The 22,850-nt window shown below is 38.9% G+C and overlaps 1 protein-coding gene and 1 long non-coding RNA gene across 2 annotated transcripts; one reads left to right on the top strand and one right to left on the bottom strand.

Moving 5' to 3' along the window:
- Positions 1-1,768: 1,768 nt before the first annotated feature.
- On the bottom strand, positions 1,769-22,619 carry LOC146658895 (myelin-associated glycoprotein-like). Its single transcript, XM_085424168.1, has 7 exons — positions 22,260-22,619; positions 10,058-10,420; positions 9,151-9,441; positions 5,163-5,411; positions 4,403-4,663; positions 4,208-4,298; positions 1,769-1,868 (listed from the first exon to the last, which is right to left on the bottom strand). Exons 1-7 carry the CDS (start codon positions 22,381-22,383, stop codon positions 1,769-1,771), a joined length of 1,479 nt encoding a protein of 492 aa, XP_085280294.1. The 5' UTR covers positions 22,384-22,619.
- LOC146658896 (uncharacterized) lies at positions 15,977-16,991 on the top strand. Its single transcript, XR_014913664.1, has 2 exons — positions 15,977-16,093; positions 16,689-16,991. It is a non-coding gene; the product is annotated as an uncharacterized LOC146658896 (long non-coding RNA).
- Positions 22,620-22,850: the final 231 nt, after the last annotated feature.

Genomic DNA, 22,850 nt, shown 5'->3' with positions numbered 1-22,850 from the left:
TGATAGAGGACCTGAGCCTGAAGGATAGAACTGTTCAAAAGACGCAGGAATTGGATCTGAGGTGATTCTGAGGTTGAGGTGGATATTGTAAGCCCATTATTGTGCCATCAAACAGGTTAAAAACACACACACATAAAAGCACTGTTTAATGAGGCTTTGTGCGCTCAACCTTTTGGCAAAGCAATTGGCAGTCTGTGATGAGTGAGCACAAGGAGAATAAAAGTTTACAGGACAGAAGACCTTTCAGCAGAGAATGAGGCCACGAGCTGGTCCATAAATGCTGACTCTTAACTGGAAATGATGGGATGCAGTTGTGTTGGGAAAAGAGTGGGAAGCTGGACTAACCAGGAGGAAGGAACCTGGATTTTGTGGCAGGAACAGAAAAAGACTGTCCCTCAACTTAACACTCGCTACAGCTGGGTTCATGCAGCGTTTTCTGCTTTTTCAGAAACAAAGGCAATCTGTACTTAAGTTACAATCATTTAAAGATTAATTTCAAATTACTTCGGTTTTTTTGTTTTACTAGTTTATGTTTGTGGATTTGATGTATTCTATTACATGCGTATGATATGAAGATTAACTTAAGAAGAAATAGCTGTTTCCTATTAGTCCACAGACCTAGATTTGTCTACATAGAATAGGAAGAAATAATTAGCAGAAGACAAGTTTTTACTAAAGGTGTCTTTACTAAAGGAAAGTAATAGAGAAAACAAAAAGATATTTCTGTACGATGCTGTATTTTGTGTTGTGGATCTTACCGAGGGCGGCCTCAATGGTAATGTCACGGTCTGGCTGGCAGACCGTGGGGATGTGGGGAAAGGAGGACCCAAAACGCAGACTCTGCGATGCAAACAGTGCTCTTTATTCACAGTGAAAAACTGTAAACACAATAACTCCCCGTTGCTCCCTTGAACCCCGTGTGCGTGCTTCCCTCCGACGTCTGTGCTCGTGCTCCCCGCTGTTGTGTTTCCGCACACCCCGTGCGTGCTGCCTTTCTGGACCACTCTTCCTCCTGCAGGGAAACCATAGAGGCAGCCATCAACACTAACCCTCGGCGGGCATATACGAACAACACAGACATATGCTGACACACTAACTTGGTACGATAACTCAATGATCCCGCGCCGGTGGGAGCTCCAACACTCTCCTAAGTAGCTCCCCCGACGAGCCCTGATCACCAACAGGTGTGGCAGGAACTTCAGGTGTGGCCAGTCCTTCGCAGGGCCACACCCATCAGGCCTGCAGGTGGCTGTGCTCCATCCTCCAGCCACACCCGCAGACATACACACGTATACACCCACACCCTGCCTATACATACGAGTGGGACACAGACTAACACAGCATTGTGGAGAAAACACACATCACCAAATAATAATAATACTAACAACAATAACAACAGTCAAAACTGGTCACGGACCCCCGAGTCCTCCAGAGCTGGGTCCGTGACAGGTAAAGTGCAGACAAGAACCCTGGAGGAGGTCCTTAACTACAGGAATCTGAGTAAAACCTTTCTGTAGAGCTGATTGGAATTCAGCTTCAAGTCAATGGTACTTTCAACTGTTCTGTTAAAATGTTTAGATTCTTGTTTTAAATTACCAAGACGATGTTAAACCAATTACATTTATGTGTTATTCACTAGACCATACACAACTGCAAAAGAAATTTGCACATTCATTTCAGAATAGGAAAAAGTGACACAGCTCACGAGTTTTGTACAGACAGTATTTAATCACGAGTGAAATTGTTTGTTTAAACTTAAGATGAAGAATCAAAACCTTTTTGTTGGGGCATAACAAGGGAGCTCCACAGGTCTCTCTGCTTTCATGGTGCCCAAGTCTGATGTTGGCGTCTCCCCTGATCGCCCCCTGCTGGCAGAAAACAATAAAATAAATAAGAACATGAGAAAGACAGCTGTCAGTTTTGGTAACCTCTTAAGTAGAGCCACATTTGGCTGCTATATTTGGATGGGCAAACAAAAATAAATGAATTTCAGATGCAAGCTCTGAGATAAGTTTTTTTGTACATGTTGGGTGACAAAAATAAGCATCATTACAATGATCTCATGGAACATAGCAGCCTATGATGGTCTGAACTGAAAGAGCAGCAGCAGCAGTTTCAGGAGTCAATGTGTGCATGTTTCATTTATAGAGAGATTATATTTTGAACATTTTTATTTTTTATTTTTGTCAACATACCTCTCATGAGTAATGCTACTGAAGTAAAAGCACAATGAATAGAATCAGTGGATTTTGTTTTTATTAAAAAGAAGAAGAACACAATTAGCCTGTTTTTTTTTCTCTCTTCCCCAATTAAACCTGAAGAGAGAGGAAGAGGGGTGTGTGTTTGTGATTTAGGATAATCTGTTTTTAAAGGAACATTTTTAAATACCACAGTTGTCTTTGATACTAGTTGTTAATGTTGCTATGCTGCTCATTTAACAGTCTTTCTATAAATGAAAATAACAAAGAATTCAACACCATAACACACATCTAAAGGAAAAGTTGATCCTCACAGCAGCAGCTTCTCTCTGTGCTGATACTCAGAAAAGATGCAAATAACATCTGAGATAGATTTCACTAAAGTATCGACTGTTATAACTCACCAAAGTAGAAGTAAGAAATGAATGTGTGTGACTTCTTTCAAGCTACAGGATTGTGTCTGTGTTTTATTTGTAGCTCTGACTTCATAGTTAATCAGCTCTGTACTTTCCAAGAGACATGGTGCTCTGCTTCTTACTCTGAATACTTTTTTTTAACTCCTGTGTTATGTGCTGCTTTTTCTTTTAACTGAATAACAAAGGACATAGGCAATATACCTTGTTTAGGTGGTCTGGCTGTCAAAGCCTCAAAAAAATGTCTGTTATTGTGTAGATTTTTTTCCAACCACCATTTCAGAAATACAAATATTTTTTATTTTTTTTGCCTGTCCCGTTTGGCTCTTTTGCCATCAGAATTATTGTCTAAAGATGCCCAATGGATTTACTTTACCAAATTGACCATCCCAGCCTTGCCGTAATGGTCCATTTGATTCACCTTTTATTGTTTATTTTATTTTCACTTACTGAATACGGGACAGACTTGACTGGGGGAAAGAAGGGGAGAAAGAAAGAGGGAAAGAGAAACAGCTGAGAAGAGGGACGGGGGAGAAGGGCAAAAGACATAAACCAACAGAACGGGCAGAGAAAAAAAATGCATATATCAATCACCTGGATCGCCTGCTGAGAAAGAAAAAAGAAAACAAGCAGAAGAGAACAAGAGTAATAGAATAAACAACATCACAATGATATATGGGAATATGACAGTAAATACTAAATATTAAACATTATTGTGCAGCACATAAGATCAACAGAACACAGTGTGCTTTGAGGTAGGAGCCAAAAAGGGTGTAGTTTGTGGGTGTGATCACCCGTGTGTACACCTGTGAGCATGGACGCGCTTGTTTTTTTTTTGTTTTTTTTAAAGGTTCCTTCATGTAATCATCTGCTAGAGGGTGTGGGGGTGCCACAGCCCCGTCCTCCAGGGTATGAAGCAGGTATGGAGGAGATCAAAACTCCAGACATCCAGAGGCCCCCAGAACACAAGAGACCAAGGAAGACCAACATAGGGGCAGCCGCGCCACTGTCCCAGAAAGAGCTGAGGAGAGTCCCAGATGAGGGCTCACTCAGCAGCCGCGGAGCAGAAGCCAGGGGGAGTTGCAGTGACGTGCCTGTGAGCTCCGTCGGCAGCCAGCCGTGCCTGAGAGGCCGGGGGCACCCCACCTCCGAAGTGGCCCGAGCGAGCCCCAGGCTCCAGGCCCCGATAAGCGGCCGCCAAGGAGTGAGCCGGTGTGTACCTGGACGCCCATCCCCGGACACAAAGAACCACCAACGCACCGATGTCTGAGGGAGTCCGCCACTGGCAGGGGAAGTGGTGGTAGGGGGAGATAGGCCTCCAAACCTTGGAGGGCCTGAGATGTCCCCAGAGAGGTGGCGCCTGACACCCAACCTGACATATAGACACAGACATACAGGCACACACAGATACAAACATCCATTCCCACCCTCATGCTCTCATATGCACTTACTCCACACACCAACGTGGAGACATACATAAAGAGACGCTGTACACACAATCACACTCCCCAAGCGTACTCTACGAACCGGGTCTAGGTACCCTTGCCCCTGGAGGGGGAACTGCAAATACAAATACAAATATTTTCTAAAACTCACCATTTTCTAACAACTCCCACTCCAGTGGCTATCAGAATAATCAGAAAAATCACACCTGCTCCAGAGGCTATGAAAATATTCTGCATGTTGTCTGTTCAAAAAGAAGGCATATTGAATATTTTTTGTTTTGCCATGTAAATATAAAGTGATAATAATTAATGCTTGAGATTCTTGAGATTGAAATTTTTTTCTTACCAGTAGCAGGTAACAAGAATGTGAGGTTAGCATTTCCCAGTGTGTTGTTTGCCAGGCAGTGAACAAACTTAAAGGACCCAAAGTATGTCTGTAGAGTTCCAGTAGTAACAGAGCCAACTGTCTCTATGCTGGTGCTTTGCAGGACTCTGTCACCAAGAACAAAATGGACCATGCTGGGAGGCCTGGACTCCACGATGCACTCACACTTTACCACATCATCCTCTGAGAAACACTTAGAGGAAGTCCTAATATCAGGGGGATCTGTAAGGACAATAGAGAGCTATAATTAGGAGATAAAAGATAGTTGTGCATTTATTATATACATTATATGGATAAAAGTAGCTGCTCAGCAATCTAAATTTATGCCATGTTGCCATGATGTAAGCAGAAGTTTTGAACTTTGGAGTTATTGAGTCAGATGACTCAATAACACTATGCGCCTCAGTACTTGGTGACACTGCTTTGTAACTTTATGTTAATTTTGAAATTTCTTCCTCCTAGATATTCCAAAAACTGGCTTCTCAAAACAGTAACATCCTATTACAGTACCACACTCAAGTTAAACGATCTCTCGAGAACGACCCATTCTTTCACAAATGCTTGTAAAGACAGACTGTACGGCTGGGTGACTGATTTTATGCACCAGTGGCAACGGGACTGAAAACACCTGAATTTAAGGATTAATAGGTGTCAATAAAGTTTATCTTTGACTCACATGAAAATCTATTTTGTTGTTATATTTCTTCCATTTTGTACTCACATAACACATTGAGCTTCATGGTGCTTGATCTGTCTTGTCCTTCCTCATTGACAGCAGTGCAGTACACGGACTCTATTGAATGTCTGGAGACATTTGACATTGTGTAGGTTTGTCCCTTATTCAGCAGAGCACCAGTTTCACTGTGCCACTCATAGCTGCTGACAGGGTTAGCATCACTGGAGCACTTCAGGTGTGCAGTCTCTCCCTCATTCACTGACTGGTACTCAACCTTCACATTCACTGGAGCATCTGCATAGAAATATTAATCCTATTATGTTACTGTGCAGCATGTTATCTTATTTTACATACTGTCAGGTCAAGGTTGAGCTTATTTCAACATTCTGACATGACGGTGGCACCAAATGAAAAAGTTCAGGAAGTCGATGAAAGTCACCAATATTTTGGAGATGATGAATATACTGACAAAATATCAAAGCAGTCAATCCAGTAGTTGTTAAGACTAAATCGACTTTCAGTCAGTGAGTCATTGTCATACCACTAGACTGACGTCGCTGTTCATTAAACAAACAAACAAAACAAAAAATAAATAAATAAGAGAGAAAAACGAATTTATAAATAATTCATAAAAACATTTTAAAAAGGATGCATATAGAAAGGCATAGAATTTACAGTTCTTTTTGGCACAAGCTCATTCAGTGCAATTATCAGGCAACTGAAAGATGACTTATCGTGTCAGCAAGCAGAGGTTTTGGCAGTTTGCAGGTCTGTAGCATTTTGGGTGTGTGTTAACCCAGCGGTCCCCAACCCCTGGGCCTCGGACCGGTACCGGTCTGTGAGTTGTTTGGTACCGGGCCGCGAGAGTTGAGGCTCAGGTGTGAAATGTATAGTTTTCAGGGTTTTTATCGGTTTTCAGTATTATTTTGTTATCGTTTTTATCGTTAACTCGGTTTTCCTGGGTCTTTTCACGTGTGTTATGAATAAATTTTCTTTTTTTCGGTACCGGTACTAGTTTTATTTTGTTGTATTTATGCGCGACACCTTAAAGGCCGGTCCATGAAAATATTGTCAGGCATAAACCGGTCCGTGGCGCAAAAAAGGTTGGGGACCGCTGTGTTAACCACAACACAAAGGAAGAAATACATTAGCAGCTAAATTAGATAAGTGGTTGTTTTTGCCCATCATTCTGAAATGGATCATAAGGCCATTTCCAAATAAGTTTCTCATTCTGCAGTGTGAAAGCTTATTCTCACTGTAGGAAACATTCAAGAAAGTTTGCAGTCTTTCCAGGAGTTGATGTCCCAACAAATTCACCCCAAAGTCAAACTACAATGCTAAAAAAAACAAACTAGTAATAAAAATGCAGTGTTAAAAAAAAAATGAATAAATCAAAAAACCCACCAAAAATCTGGGCAGCATGACTGCAGTCATTCACTCAACCATGAACTCCTCAGTATATCAAAGTATTCTAGAGTCAAACATGAGGCTACAGCTTGTTTGCAGCTTGGTCTTAACTAGTTAATAATCCCAAGGACATTACCTACCAAAGAATGACTGACAAAGAAAAGAATCAAGGTTTTACAGTTGCCTCGTCAAAATTTAGATCTCAGATTTAAATTGTGTGGTGACAATTTAAAAGAGAGCTGTGCATAAAGAAGTGTCCACAAACCTCAATGAAATGAAGCAACCTTCTAAAGATGTGAAAGATTTCAAAATGATGTGAGAAACGGCTACTTACTTTACAAGTCATTGTAGCCAAAGGTGGTTGTACATGCTACTGGGTTTTGCTTAGTTTTCAAATTACTTTGGAGTTTTGTGTAAGTGTTCTTTAACATGATTGCACATACAGTGGCATGCAAAAGTTTGTGCAACCTTGTTAATAGTCAATATTTCCCTGTATTAATCGTTGGTTGTTACAATAAAAAAAAATGTCAGTTAAATATATCATATAGGAGACACACACAGTGATATTTCAGAAGTGAAATGAAGTTTATTGGATTTACAGAAATTGTGCAATAATTGTTTAAACAAAATCAGGCAGTTGCATAAATGTGGGCACTGTTGTCATGTTATTGATTCCAAAACCTTTAGAACTAATTATTGGAACTCAAATTGGCTTGGTAAGCTCAGTGACCCCCGACCCTACATACACAGGTGAATCCATTAATGAGAAAGAGTATTTAAGGGGGTCAATTGTAAGCTTCCCTCCTCTTTCAATTTTCATTGAAGAGTAGCAACATGGGGTCTCAAAACAACTCTCAAATGATCTGAAGACAAAGATTGTTCACCATCATGGTTTAGGGGAAGGATACAGAAAGCTGTCTCAGAGATTTAAGCTGTCTGTTTCCACAGTTAGGAACATATTGAGAAAATGGAAGACCACAGGCTCAGTTCAAGTTAAGGCTCGAAGTGGCAGACCAAGACAAATCTCAGAAAGACAGAAACGACGAATGGTGAGAACAGTCAGAGTCAACCCAAAGACCAGCACCAAAGACCTACAACATCATCATGCAGCAGATGGAGTCACTGTGCATCGTTCAACCATTTGCCACACTTTACACAAGAAGATGCTGTATGCGAGAGTGATGCAGAGGAAGCCTTTTCCCTGCCCACAGCACAAACAGAGCCGCTTGAGGTATGCTAAAGCACATTCGGACTTCATTATTCATTCTGGAATAAGGTGCTGTGGACTGAAGAAACTAAAATGTAGTTATTTGGGCATACCAAGGGGCGTTATGCATGGAGGAAAAAGAACACAGCATTCCAAGAAAAACACCTTCTACCTACAGTAAAATATGGTGGTGGTTCCATCATGCTGTGGGGCTGTGTGGCCAGTGCAGGGACTGGGAATCTTGTCAAAGTTGAGGGACACATGGATTCCACTCAGTATCAGCAGATTCTGGAGACCAATGTCCAGGAATCAGTGACAAAACTGAAGCTGCGCCGGGGCTGGATCTTTCAACAAGACAACAACCCGAAACACTGCTCAAAATCCACTAAGACATTCATGCAGAGGAACAAGTACAACGTTCTGGAATGGCCATCTCAGTCCCCAGACCTGTATATTATTGAAAATCTGTGGTGTGAGTTAGAGAGAGCTGTCCATGCTCGGAAGCCATCAAACATGAATGAACTAGAGACGTTTTGTAAAGAGGAGTGGTCCAAAATACCTTCAAACACAATCCAGACTCTTGTTGGATCCTACAGGAAGCGTTTAGAGGCTGTAATTTCTGCAAAAGGCAGATCTACTAAATATTGATTTCATTTCTTTTTTTTTTTGTGGTGCCCAAATTTATGCACCTTCCTGATTTTGTTTAAACAATTACTGCACACTTTCTGTAAATCCAATAAACTTCATTTCACTTCTCAAGTACCACTGTGTGTGTCTCCTATATGATACATTTAACTGACATTTTTTTTTATTGTAACAACCAACGATTTATACAGGAAAATGACTACTAACAAGGTTGCCCAAACTTTTGCATCCCACTGTACAACATTTTTCTCCTAAAAATGAGCACTCTGTGCTTTTTTTTACTGTTAGTCATATGAAGTAATTGACATACACAAATCAATTGGCACTTTGTTCTATGCCAGCTTGTAATAAATATATATTTAAAGATAAACAGTTTCACATTCTGTGTAAAAAAATAAAATAAAAAAATAAAAAATAAAATATGAGTAACAAATTAAACTGTAAAAGTTTTAACTTGTTCTGCTTAGTTTTTGTTTTGAATGTAATTCTCAATATTTATGTTTCTTTTCCCTAATTTCTTTCTAATTCTAACAACTGCAAACACATGTAACAAAGCAACCATGCCTAGTGTCGGAACACCCTTAATTTTCATTATGTTGGTTTGTGCTTTCTTAGCCTGGTTTGTTGCAATTTCACTCGTGGGTTTTACGATTTCTATAGTCTTCTCTTTATAACTATAAAGACCATTGTATTCTAGATTTTTTAAAAGTGATCATTTTTACAATATTTATAAGATTTTCTTTCATCTACATGTATTTGTCAGTGCACACTTACATTTTACTTTAAGGGTCTTGGATGTTACCCGCTGCTTTCCACCGTGGTATGTAACACTGCATTGTAAAGGTTTGTTGTGATCAGAGTGGTTTGAGCGAAAGGTCAAAGTAGATGTTGCATTCCACTGGCCATTTTGAAGCTTCTGTGTTTGATCATGCTGCTCTCCAGAGTGACTCCAGTGGAAAGAAGGTGGATATGTGGGGCAGGAGTGAAACACAGAGCAGGATGCAGACACAGTTTGACCCTCCTTTACCTCCTCTTGCACAGAGAAATCAGTGGGATTTGGTTCATCTGTGTTAACAAGAAAGATCAAGATGATTTTAAGACCCAAACTAACTGTGATTTTTTTTGCAAATCCAAAGACTAATCCAATTGTTGAATTTCCAAATACCATAATGCGTAGAACTAATATAGGAAACAGATTAAGGTGAGGAGAAGGGAATAAGAGAAAAAACAAAGCAAAACACCATTCTTATAAAAATCTAACAATATGATAATGTGGACTTCACTTTACTATGATTTGACTTTATGCTGTGTGGCAGGTAAGCCAGGACCCAGCAATGAAAGACCAAATAGTAAACTAAAGAAGCAGCTTTATTGCTGTACGGAAAAAAAAACTCAAAAATTCTAACACTAAGCTAAGAAACAAAACACAGAACTCTAAAACACAGAGAGATGCATACAACAGTGGGAAATGGGAAACTGAGGACATAAATATACACAACAGGGTAACGAGAGGATGGGTAGCAGGTGGAAATACAGCTGACACTAATTAGGAATCAACGAGGAATATTCCAATAACACTATTTAGTCCGGAAACATAGAAATAACGAACCAGTACCATAACACTTTCCACATGAGTGGATAATTTGAGTGTAACTGTATAGCATTCATTCAGTTAACTTACCGATCACTGAAACAGAGATTTTGTTCTTTGAGTAGGAAAATACGGTATAAGCTTCCATTATAATCCTGAAATGAAAGGTCCCTTCATCTCTTCTTGTACGTTTATCAATCATCAGAGAACAATTCTTCTTGCTGAGGTCTCCCAGCAGCTTTGTCCGACTCCAAAACTGAGCTGGAGTTTGAGATGCATCAGAATGACAGATGACTTGATTATCATTATTATACCAAATCCCCGTGAAGGTCTGGGGGCTTTTTTGTGGTTCTGGGTAGTTATAAGAGCAGGGGATCACCACACATGAGCCAAGGAGACCTTTCACTGAGGATGGCACAGCAGCGGTCCAAGATGAAGCTTCTGTTGGAGTAACTGTAATAAATTTGAGAGTAAATTATGATGAAACAAAACAAATAAATAAGACTACCAACATAAGAAGGACAATGTAAATGTGTGTGAAAATAAAGAAAAGATCATGTAATACCGACATTATGTGTTACACAAAGATGTATGAAAATGTGAGAATTAAATTTTTCAGCTATACTTTAAAGGTCTATACTATCCATACCTTTAATGCAAATGTACATGAAGAACAAAGACCATTGTAAGACCATCTTTTCTTCTCACTGTCACGCCAACAAATACGGTGACAAGGATGTCTGTGTTTTTTTAAATTTCCTTCAGAAACATGTGACATGAAGTTGCCTCTTTACTTTTCACACATTTTGCAACCACTTTATCACACTCATCTTACTTTTTTCTGCATGTTCTGCAAAATAGAGAAGAAAATTAACTTCATCATATCTATTTTTTTCTTTGTTAGGTTTTGTAAATGGTTTGTGCTTGATCACAGCGTGTGGTTTCCTGCTGGTTTTGCCTCCTTATTTACACATCAGTTTGACATGTTCAGAGTGAAATGTGGTTACCCTCTCACGTGCACACAGACACACGCACAGCAGAAAGTCCATTTTGATGGCTCTACATGTTTAAGAGTATGAGTTATTGTAGATATGCATTTTAGCCTTTGCATTTCTTACACTGACCCCGGCCCCTGAAGAAAAAAATAAATAAATAAAAAAATCGCTGGTCGCCACATATGTGAGCACGAGAGAGGAAGACACCCTCGAAGTTCATCGAAACATTAACTTGATATTTATTCCTCCTTTAAACAAATTATTGTAAAGGAATTTTTATTTTGTTTTTATATGTATCTATTTTTAGTGAAATCAACTTATAAACTTATAATTCTTTTCTTTCTCGACATATTTTAAGTGACCTATATTTGACAAGAGCATAATAAAACTGAAATTCTGTTTATGGTGCGCCACTCCAATATTTTTAGTGGCCTCGCTATGGCCACCCCTATGAAACAACTCTGCACCCATGATTCTATCTATGAAAAAAAATATTTTTGTGTATCTAAAGGAAGAAATTTGCAATTTGTTTGGATTTCAGCTCTATTATATTTCTCATTAAATTAACAGGGACCCGGCTTCTTTGGTATATAGAATGACTACCAAAATAGTAATGGATTATTTTTAATTTGACAGCACTGTTTCACTGTCCAGCTCTGTTTTAGTCAAATGCGATGTCACATGACAGTGCAGCAAGACCTCACTCTTCATTTTGTGGCTTTTCTAAAGTAATGTGGGCAACAACCGGTGAATATAACATTTTAGCTAACGTGCAAAAGTACACTACCTTTACTCTGTGCTTTCTTGTAAAAAAAGTGTTTATATGGGTACACACGTGTGCAGGTAAACACGAGTTCATCTTTTATTTGGCTACACTGGTTGATGTGTTTGTGTACTTGCTATGGGAAGCAGAGCCAATCCACACCAAATGTTTCGGACTTGTGGCGCTGTGAAGAAGGAAAACTGGTGAAGGTAACTAAATGGTGTTGACAACGCCACCTAGGGAGGGAGTTACACCCCAGGAGAGATTACAATAGCCAGTGTAAGCATCGTAACAATTACAAGTGGCACACAGGCTCGTTATTAACAAACAGAGTCCATTTCACCGATTATTGGACAAAACAAATATAAATAAAGAGCTGCAGAAAAGACAGCAACTTAAGTAACAGGGTTAATTAAGACACTTTATTAACAAACATTACTTAAAAGAAGAGGAGACCACCACTTGGGGAGGCAACCTACACTGAGGAGTTCCCAAGGTTGCAGTCTCTCTGCAATCCTCACTGCCACTTTCACTGCAACTTAAATGGTGCGTTATACTTGGTTCCCGGTGTGTACATTCACAGGCATAAAAGGGAATTCCACCACACGTGCCTAGCCTCTGCCCCAGCATTGGCGGTGTCTCCACTCAAGAAAAGATTTAAATTATAAATAAAGCAATATAAAAACAACCCAGTAAATAAGATACAAAAGAAAAAGGAGTAAACACACACACACACAACCTTTAAGATACAGGTCCTTTTAAAAGCTTGATTAAAATATAACAAACAGTTAACACTGAAACGCTATAAAACAATGAACAAATGCCAATCAACACGACAGCAACAAAGCAAAAACCAGGCTACAACAAGACAGCAGCAGTGTGTAGGCCTTTAACAAGAGAAAGAAAGTAGTCAGCCAGGGTTCACGCTACTTTAAGCCAAACTGCAGACAGTCAGGATCCTACTTACCACCCTTTTACAGTTACAAAGCTTTAAGCAATTGGCAGGACAAAAGAATGTGATCTGCAATACTTAAAGACAACTTGTGATCTTCGCCACCCTCTACAGGAATGAGTGCAAGTTGCCAGGAAATGGGAGTAGGCTACAGCTGCTTACATTAGGCGTGAATGTTCATGCTGCGTTCACAAACACCATGCATTAACCAAACATCTACCAAATCTAACCCACTACAAAGAAAAACAAGTTTTTTAACCGCTTGTTTCAGGAATTTCTGTGTTTGTCTGGGAAGACTAATTAGAAAGTTTTTAATAGTGGACAACTGATCACATTGGCAATGTTTTGTCTTTTTTGTATTCTGAATGTAAACACGTGGTATGTAATAAATAAAAATAATTAAAAATACAATTAAAATAAAATACAGACAACTGAGAGTAAAGCTAGAATATGACAATATCAAAAGACAAAATAAATAAACTCTCTGTCTGAATGAATACCGCCCTGTTGCACTGACATCCCTCATCATGAAGTGCCTTGAGCGGCTGGTCAAAGGTCACATCTGCTCCTCCCTTCCTGACACACTGGACCCTCTTCAGTTCGGGTGTCGGACAAACAGAGCCACAGAGGATGCCATCGCCCTGACAATGCACACCGCCCTCCCTATTTTTTAGATTTCGATTTTTTTAGATTGATAAATATAAAAATTTTATTTGTTAAATTTAAGAGTACCGAGATAAATCATATGTATTTCTTAATTTAAAATGGCACCCAAATTGTATTCAAAATTGAGCCACACTTATGGAGGTCCACAATTCTTTTCCTGGTGTTTTAATTCAGCGGTCCCCAACCTTTTTTGGGCCATAGACCGGTTTGTGCACGACAATATTTTCACGGACCGGCCTTTAAGGTGTTGCGGATAAATACAACAAAATAAAACTAGTACCGGTACCTCGCAGGCAGCAGCTTCTCCCCCCTCGCTCACATGTGTAAGTTCTGTGCTCAGTTGCCTAGTGCCTGAGCTCGGATCATACCAAAATTAGGGGGAATTTACGACTGTGCGCTATGTGCTTCGAATAATGTGTGTAGCTTTTGTTTATACAGTTGTCAGTCAGGCATCTAACTATGAAACAAATTGGGCTTCTGAAAAAGAAGCCCAATTTGTTTCCCTTCTGTAGGGGTCTCTGCAGGCATACAGGGCTCTGAGAGGGTACAAGATGACAACAGTCGATCATATTTATTTGTCAAAGCTGAATTCAGGGCAAAGTACGCTAAATTAGCGTTTTTAGCTAACAGCTACAATAAGCATAAAAGTTACTGTACGGCTATCATTTGTTAACATGACGCTTGTTCTTATACATGTAATACATTTATTACCAACCTGAGAGTTTATCCGCTGGTCATTCGACATGATGAATGACTTCTGAAGTCTTAATTCTGTCATGGTCCTGGGGCATTTTGACCCAGCGTTTTGTGTTTCTTTGAAGTTCATTTTTGTGCCTTGTGTTTATTCTGATTTTGTATTAGTTTAGGGTTGAACCTGAAGTTTAGTGTTTTATCAGCACTACCTGTGTCTGTCCTCGGTGCTCTGTTCATGTCCCCGTGTTGTGTTGTAAATCAGTCTGTGTGTTTCCTGCTTTACTTTGAAGGCTCGTGTTCTGGATTTCCTGTTCTATTCTGAAGGTCTGTGTCTGTTGTCATTGTGTTCAGCTTGTATCCTCCAGTCATCATGTGTATTAGGATCAGCTGTTCTCCCCTCCTGTGTGTGATTACCCGATTACCGTGTGTGTGTATATTTAGTGGGTGTCGGTCTGTGTTTGTTGTTGGCTCGTCTGAGTTCATCTGTGTATCTCTGCGTTGCATGATGCGTCGGTCCCGTCTCTGTGTCTCTGCCCTGCAGCCCTTTTCATATGCTCTCAGGTTTGTTATTTAGTTTTTCCCAGTTTAGATTTCCGTTAGTATTTCTCATGCTTCGTTGTCTGTTTCTGCCACTGCCACTTGTAAATAAGCGTCACACTCTTTATCAGTCGCTTGCTTGCATTTTGGGTCCTCATTCATCTACAACACGACTGCTGCCCCAGCCGTGACAAATTCAGCTCAAGACGTTGTAGATTCCCGTCAGTAACACTTTCGGTCCGCTAGTAAAACGTAGTTCTACTAATCTGCGCTTGATTACTCTTGAACCGGAACCGGATGTAAGTCCCAAAAAACTTAATTTTGGAACTGAAATTGAATTGTAGAACTGAAACTGAATGGTGAGAAATGAATCTGCAATTATTCGAGAGCTAAATTTTTAAAGGATAAAATACGGTTTCAAAGGAAATGGATTCATTTTCAAACTATAAAATTCAATTTCAATTTAGTGATCATTTATAAACCAATAAATTGAATTTCAAATTAGGCAAATTCATATTCAGTTTGTAAAAGCATTTATTCAAGTTACAATTCCGATTCAATCTGAGCAATTCAAATTTAACTTATTCAAATTCAGTTTCTGATGGCACAGATTTCTGCCCATATAATATTCACAACTATTTTCAGTTGCGGATGATAAAGGATTCAGAAAGTTTATTCATGCAGGCCCATATGACAGAGAATATGCATGTTCTTTTTGTTTTCATATTTTAATTTATATTTAATTGTGTTGTGTTTTGTGTTGTTTCATTTTAAATTTGTTTAAAAGGAAAAAGCTGAAAATTTAAATAGTTAAAAGTTGAACTGTGACTAGTTGGTTTTTGTATTATATGATTTATTTATTACATTTTATGTGGAGTGAATAAATAAAAGTATATTTACGGTGGCCCCTAGAGACGAAGCACGTGCAAACTTCAAAACATGTACGAACTCTGAAGCGCGTAAAAACTCCGCCCATACAAACTCCAAAACACATACAAAAGACAACAGAAGTGCTCCAGGATGCCAGGCGCAGTGTTGAGCTTTTGTTACCTAGTGGCTACACAAGCCAGGAAGTACCAACGACTGGATTTGGTGGTAGTAACAGGTAAATGAAAATTGTTTTTAAGTGTGTGTGTGTGTGTGTGTTTGTGCGTACGTACGTGCGTGTGAGTGCTTGTGCACACAGCAAATTCAAAAGTGTTAAATGTTTTGGTGTTAATAGTCTTCTTGCAAAAGTAGAGTTAATTTTACTCTAAGCAGAGTCACATTCTTTTAATGTAACTCTGAGGTGTAAAATGATAGTAGTTAAAATCGAGTGTTAAAAATGTGTTTCTGTCAAATCTGGAGGTGTTACAATGGAAACATTAACTCTTGACCTCTTAACTCTGAACTCCTACAGGGGGTATGACACCAACAGAGTAAATTCACAGACTCCGCCCCCAGCACGGCTCCAATCGAAGCTGAAGTGAAGCCGTTTCAGAACATTTTGCTCTACATATTTGAGTTGTTTGCCATGCTTGGTAAGTCATTTTTTTCAAAGATTGTTTCAATTATTATTATGAGCTTTTACTTCTGTGGCTCTTTGGAGTTGAGACAAAGCTGTGTGAAAGGCATTAGCCATGTTGCTCGGTGATAGCATAATATTCTGTTTTAGCTAGCTGAAAGGTATTGTTTGCGGGCAAATACCACAGCCTTGAAAAAAAGCTTGCATGTGAATTTTCAGTCAAACTTTTGGTCAAATACACCTAAAACAATGTCTAGAATGTGAAATGTTGGTATGATGGTGCTACTTGAAGCCTGAAAACGATCGCCCATAAAAAAAACGAGCAAACAGCAGTAGCAGACGTCCTGACTGGATTCTACGTTAGCATAGATCCCTCCAGAGTTTTGTGCACACGGTTTAGGTAAAAATGAAAAAGGTTGAGGTTTTACATTTAGTTCAGTATTACCTGTTGCCTGTGTCCTTGTCTTTTGGGAAAATACTTTACACAAGTAACGGCTCAAAGAGGATTCCCCTTTTTTTTTTTTTTTTTTTTTTAACTGTGCTGCAATTGTTTACTGGATTATTTGTGCCATTAATTAGTGTCAACTAATTTTTATTCAATCTCCGCACAGGATATGCTTGTGAAGATGGAATATGGGGGAGAGCAGAAGTGCGTTGAAGTTCCACAAAGGGATGAATGAAGGACATGCATATTGTATTGAAGAAATAAGTGATGAGAATGCTGTTATTTGCATTTACCATGTCAGACCTTTTGATAAACAAAATTCTAATGAAAGTGAGAACATGTACACTGTTACATCTTTCAGAAAATGTTTTGAAATTGTGGTTCACAGTTCAGAATAAATGTTTTTCAAAAACCATTGCATCTTTTTAGTAAATGTTTATTTCCAAAATAAATTTCTAGAAGTTCAGAACAGTAAAATTCCCGCTTTTTAGAATGAATTAGAAGATAACTCTTACGTAGTTAAACTAAAATACTCTTTGAGAGTTAATATATAAACTCTTAACACCAAGTGTTAAATTATCAACTCCAGACAGATTTGGTGTTTAACACTAAATCAGAGTTAACGTACCAACTCTCCAAAAAGAGTTAAATTAACACTCTCTGGTGTGGACCCATATAGACACTTTAATAGTGTTGAAATCAAATCCGACAGTGTTAATTTGGACATGCTGGATTTGCGTGTATAAATACACAAACAATACAGATATGTTTTCAATTGTGTAACTTAAGTGATCTAGGTAGCTCTGTTTTGGAAGTTTAGTTAATGCTAGAAATGTGTTTTGGAGTTTGTACGTGCTTTGTCTCTAGGGGCCACTGCCCCTAGACATAAACCTTAGAACTGAAGAAGCTTCTCGGATGAGAGGTGAAACGTCTTCAAGCAACTTGAAGTCCAGACGCTTTTCTTTGCAAGCTCCTTTGACTACGATGACCTGAATGACTGAGAACCTTCAGACACCACACAGACTTTCAGAGTTGCGGAATATTACACATATACGTGTGTGTGTATGTATATATATGTGTATGTATATATGTATATATATATATATTAGGGGTGCAACGATACACAAAATTCACGGTTCGGTTCGATATTTTTTCGATACAAAAAAAGTTCATGCATTTTTAATTTGTCATTTATTAAAATTATAAATATATATTTTAACTCAAAAGTACAGTTTTTGAATTTAACCCTAACCCTTGTGCGTGTTTTTTTTATTTTGACAGCGAATGCGCACCTGCGGACCACTTATGTGCAGCCCTGGTTATTTAGCTCATCATATTGCAGCCACAGAAATTCTTTTGTCCATGAAACCATAAAGCTGCACTTTCTTTTTGCCTTATAGTCTGATTTGTCATAACTTCTCCGTTTTGTGGTAAGCTTTTCTTTGGCTGTCACTTCTTCTATGGAACGCCAGGACTGCCATAATGAATTAATTAAATACACCATTAAATAATTAATTAAATGTGGCAATAATTAATTAAAATTGGAATTAATTAATTAAATAAAGTTATGACACATGTAATTAATTAATTATTGACACATTTAATTAATTATTTATGTATTTCACATTTTAATTAATTATTGACACATTTAATTAATTAATTATTGACACATTTAATTAATTATTTATATATTTCACATTTTAATTAATTATTGACACATTTAATTAATTATTGACACATTTAATTAATTATTTAATGATATATTTATTTATTTCATTTTGGCAGTCCTGACGCCTGGCTCTCGTCATGAAATAATTTTATCTGTCAGCCTCACCCATCAAACTCAGGGGGCGGGGTTAACGCTGCCCATGCAGCTTCTCTAACATTTGATTGGTTGCCGTGCAAAGTAAGTCAAAACAGGTCGATCCTAGAAAATCGATTGCTTGTGTAGACTTGGGGCAGCCAGGTATCCCAGAATGCAGATCAAATCACAGGCAGCAATGGTGGTGGTGTAGTTTTAAAATACCCCGTTTTTCTGTCACCAGCTACACTTTTAACAGTGTTTTAGCCGCGAATGTCGCGACGTATGTCTGGTCAGGTTGTCAACATAGAACATGTTTGCAAAAGTGCTCAGATGTTTTCAGAGATTTCACTAGCTCTGCTAACAGTTAGCATGTAGAGTGCACCGAGGGGGTTACGTTAACCGGTTTGTTTACATATTCCACTCTCCGTGTTCCACATGTTGCATTCGCAGATTCTCATTTTCACCGAACGATCGTCTCTTTCCGCCTGGTCTTGTGTCTCTGTGCTTCTGTAACATAAAGAACGAGCTGACATTTTTCTCACGAAACCAGCGATCAGCTCAGCAGACCCTCAGTTTACCTGCATGCATCCTCCTCCTCATCTGTCAGCTGTTTAACACCTGCTGCTAATTCAAGAAACACGCCTAGTTACCTGGTGATAGTCACAGTTTAACTGGGCAGCCGGTGCTCGATATAAAGCAATGTCAGCGCATTTTTCTGCACAAGATAAGTAAATATAGTGTTTTCCCCGAGCGCAGAGCTGCTGGAGCTCGTTTCCTTACAGAGCACTTTATAGGCGAACAGCTTCATCAGCGGCTGATGTCCAATCACCGGCACACAGCTTTCAAACCTCAGCTGAGTTTTAGCTCTCAGTGGTTAAACGCTGGACTTCATTCACTCAGGTTCTGTCTGTCGGGTCACGTTTACTTCGCTGTTTTATTTACAACTGAGCAAATCGGTTTGGCTGAGGTTAAAGTTACGTTTCATAACTGCATAGTTTCACAGACGTTTAATGGTTCACTGGCACATGTGTTAGACTGAACTATCATCTAAATATCATCTGTTTTTTAATAGTTATTCAACTGTATTCTAAGCACCAGCTGTCTGTTAGAATGTGATTTTTTTTCTCTCTGTTGGCAGAGGTATAAAAATGCGCAGGAAAATCTGACGTGCATGACAAACTTCACCGACGATATTTAGGGAGGAATAAACACACATCAAACATAAATGAACCATTTGTCTGTCTCCATAATTGAGAGAATTTTCTCTTCTTATGTCAACACTCTCTCTCTTTTTTTTTTTTTTTTTTTTTTTTTTTTTTCTTTTTCGGTCATGTTATGTTTACCTGTCAAAGGCTTGTTACAAACTATGAAACACATTGTGCAGACTTCTGGATGTTAGAAGAAAACTAATACTGCTCATGAATGAGACTAAAGGCAGGAAGGTGTCCTTTAAAACTAAACATGTTAATAGGACCTCCCTGTTTATATCATAGTTTATGATATAGCACGTGTATTTCAGTAATAGCCTGCTGAGGCCACTATACGTGCTGGCCTCATATCAAATGTGAAGGCAGACTGAGTCTATGTTTGACGTTTTTTATATCTAATCTTCCTTTTCAAACATTTAAACAGCAGCGAGTCTGCAGCTGAGGGAATACAAATTCAAATTGTCGGAACAGGTTTGCTCGTTTCTTGGATTCATTTGGTGATTTATTAAATGTATAACTGTTATTCTAATCTGCTGCTGAGTCTCTTACACTTTTCTTTATGCTGTATATTTTCACGTCTCTGGAACAGTTGGCAGTTAGATAGTCAGCTGGGAAACTTTGTGTTAACTCATGGAGCTGAGGATATCGTGGATATGCTGACCTCGCTGCGTGGTGTACAGAGCGAGGTCAGCATGATTAATATTCACAATAAAAATATTAGCCGAACATCATGAAGTCTGTATGTGTTTCATAGTGTCGAACAACCTTTGTACAGTTAAAGCCAGCAGTTACTACATGACGGAAACACCAACGTTATCTCTTTTATGTGTTTATACACAGGTCACGCTGATTACTGAACAAAAACCCAAAGATCAGATGTTAAACAGATTTATTTGCTCTCTCTCCTCCTTAAACATGTTTTTAATGTTAGTTATAATTCAGAATTGGCGACTGAAACACGTAGGACACATAAGAACTTCAGGAAATAAAACATCGATAAATATAACCTCAGTAAAAGAAGTCAGCGGGGGTTACTACAGCTGTGTACCGGGGCCTGCGCTTTGTCGGTGGGATTGCTTGCGAGGCGAGCGGGTCTATCCCACGCTTTGCCGTGAGACTGGGCAGACATCGCCGAAATCATCGAAACACTTTTGCAAAGAGGCTGTATCTTGACAAACCGACCAGACACATGAAGATTAAACCACTACATTCTATGTAATGCTAAAAAAAATATTAAAACGGTATTTGGTAACACACAAACAGGGTTTTTCAAAGCTCAGTTCTGTTAGCTTCCACATGCCGGTTGTTGTGTGCTAGAAACAATGGCCACCAGGCCAAAGCAATGGTTTTGACTCGATCAGCGTTAACCCCGCCCCCTGAGTTTGATGGGTGAGGCTGACAGATAAAATTATTTCATGACGAGAGCCAGGCGTCAGGACTGCCAAAATGAAATAAATAAATATATCATTAAATAATTAATTAAATGTGTCAATAATTAATTAAATGTGTCAATAATTAATTAAAATGTGAAATACATAAATAATTAATTAAATGTGTCAATAATTAATTAATTAAATGTGTCAATAATTAATTAATTAAATGTGTCAATAATTAATTAAAATGTGAAATACATAAATAATTAATTAAATGTGTCAATAATTAATTAATTACATGTGTCATAACTATTTATTTAATTAATTCCAATTTTAATTAATTATTGCCACATTTAATTAATTATTTAATGGTGTATTTAATTAATTCATTATGGCAGTCCTGGCGTTCCATATTCTTCACCCTGACCTGTCTTATTTGGCTCAGCAGAACTGAAATGCTTTTACACGCTCACTCACATAAGCTCAGCGATTCTCTGCGCGATCAACCTCTCACATGTTTAAGCTTGCTGCGGGAGATTTCACTTGTCATGTTTGCATAGTAAGCTAACGATTAATAAGACGATGTCAGAGGAATTGGTGCACAAATTATCATCACTCACAGATCAGTGCTGTCGCTCTCTATACACAGTTCACACGATTGCAAAGTGAAAGCAAAAAAACAAGCGCAAATTCAAACGCGACTTCAATATGTCACATATTGACAGTGGCTCACCGATGCCAATGACATAATTACCCAGCTACATTTCCGAAAGAATGCAAAAGCATTGACATATATTTTTCCTACAATAGCCCGACGGGCAGGGAAGAGATAGATTTTGGTAGCCCGACTGAAAAAATCGCTAGCTCCGGGACGTCGGGCTAGCGATATTGCAAGCCCTGTATCTGATTGAGGAATCACTCATCTTTGGAAAAGAGTTTATTACAGAGAAATGTCTCTTTCCAAAATAAAAGCTATACTATCCGCTTCTTCTGGGCTATATTCTCAGCAGCATAAGGAGAATCATGTGCTAACAGCTGTCTAAATGACTCGGCTAAAGTTAGTAGCATGCTTGTTGTTTTTGTCTTTGCACTAGGATGATGTCGGCGTAAATGTGCAGTCATATTCGTTGTGTTCCCACTAGTGCTTTCAGGTTATTCTCGTTGAAATGACCTTAACGCCACAACACGGCAAATCTCCGTTAACGAGCTACCGCCGATCGCCCCGTGCATGGGGCTAGACGGCCAACACGTTAACGAGCTAACTGCGCTAACAAACTAGTTCACACCAATGTAATTGAGCATTGCATGGCACATCCAACATACTGTTTTACTTTAGTCCATGACTCGCTTACCTTCAGGGTCATACGTCACATGAAAACCAAAATAATTCCAAACGCCAGATCTGAATGAAACCGCGGTAAAGTGAGCCGTCATTTGTGAGCCGCGGTCAAGCCAGCCGCCTCCTATCCGCCGCATAAATTTCCTTGCGCTTTTACACCAGTCTTTACGGTAGCGCCTTTTCGCTTTATGTGCCGATTGAAAGCCTATACCCGCGCACACGTGCACGCGCGCGCACAAATTACAATGTAACGGCCCGATACAGTCAATACAATTATGGAAATGTCAGAAATTCATTAAAAATCATCCTGAGTAGTTGATGTACAACTTTCAACACATCCCCCCTCTGGGACACCTACTGTACCTGTGTGCCAGGTTTCAGCCAGATTTACTGTAGAATTCCTCAGAAATTAAAGGGTACTTGTATCCAATGCAGTCGGCCAATACAGTAGAATTATGTCAATTTTCAAAAATTCATTAAAAATCATCCTGGGTAGTTGATGTCCAACTTTCAACACATCTCCCCTCTGGGACACCTACTGTACCTGTGTGCCACGTTTCATCCAAATTTACTGTAGAATTCCTCAGAAATTAAAGGAAACTTA

The sequence above is a fragment of the Rhamphochromis longiceps genome, linkage group LG11, assembly GCF_057381845.1.
Source record: "Rhamphochromis longiceps isolate RC_006_pf linkage group LG11, R_longiceps_female_GT1.1, whole genome shotgun sequence".
Lineage (NCBI taxonomy): Eukaryota > Metazoa > Chordata > Actinopteri > Cichliformes > Cichlidae > Rhamphochromis > Rhamphochromis longiceps.
This window is presented reverse-complemented; position numbering and strand designations above follow the sequence as displayed.

What these genes read in the sequence shown, in the direction of transcription:
- LOC146658895 (XM_085424168.1), bottom strand. Translation starts at nt 22,383, where the DNA reads ATGCGGCGGATAGGAGGCGGCTGGCTTGACCGCGGCTCACAAATGACG. An exon ending in TGTGACGTATGACCCTGAAG is followed by an intron (nt 10,421 to 22,259) that starts GTAAGCGAGTCA and finishes AATTTATTACAG; the next exon opens with TTACTCCAACAGAAGCTTCA. An exon ending in CAAGACCCTTAAAGTAAAAT is followed by an intron (nt 5,412 to 9,150) that starts GTAAGTGTGCAC and finishes ATTTCTATGCAG; the next exon opens with ATGCTCCAGTGAATGTGAAG.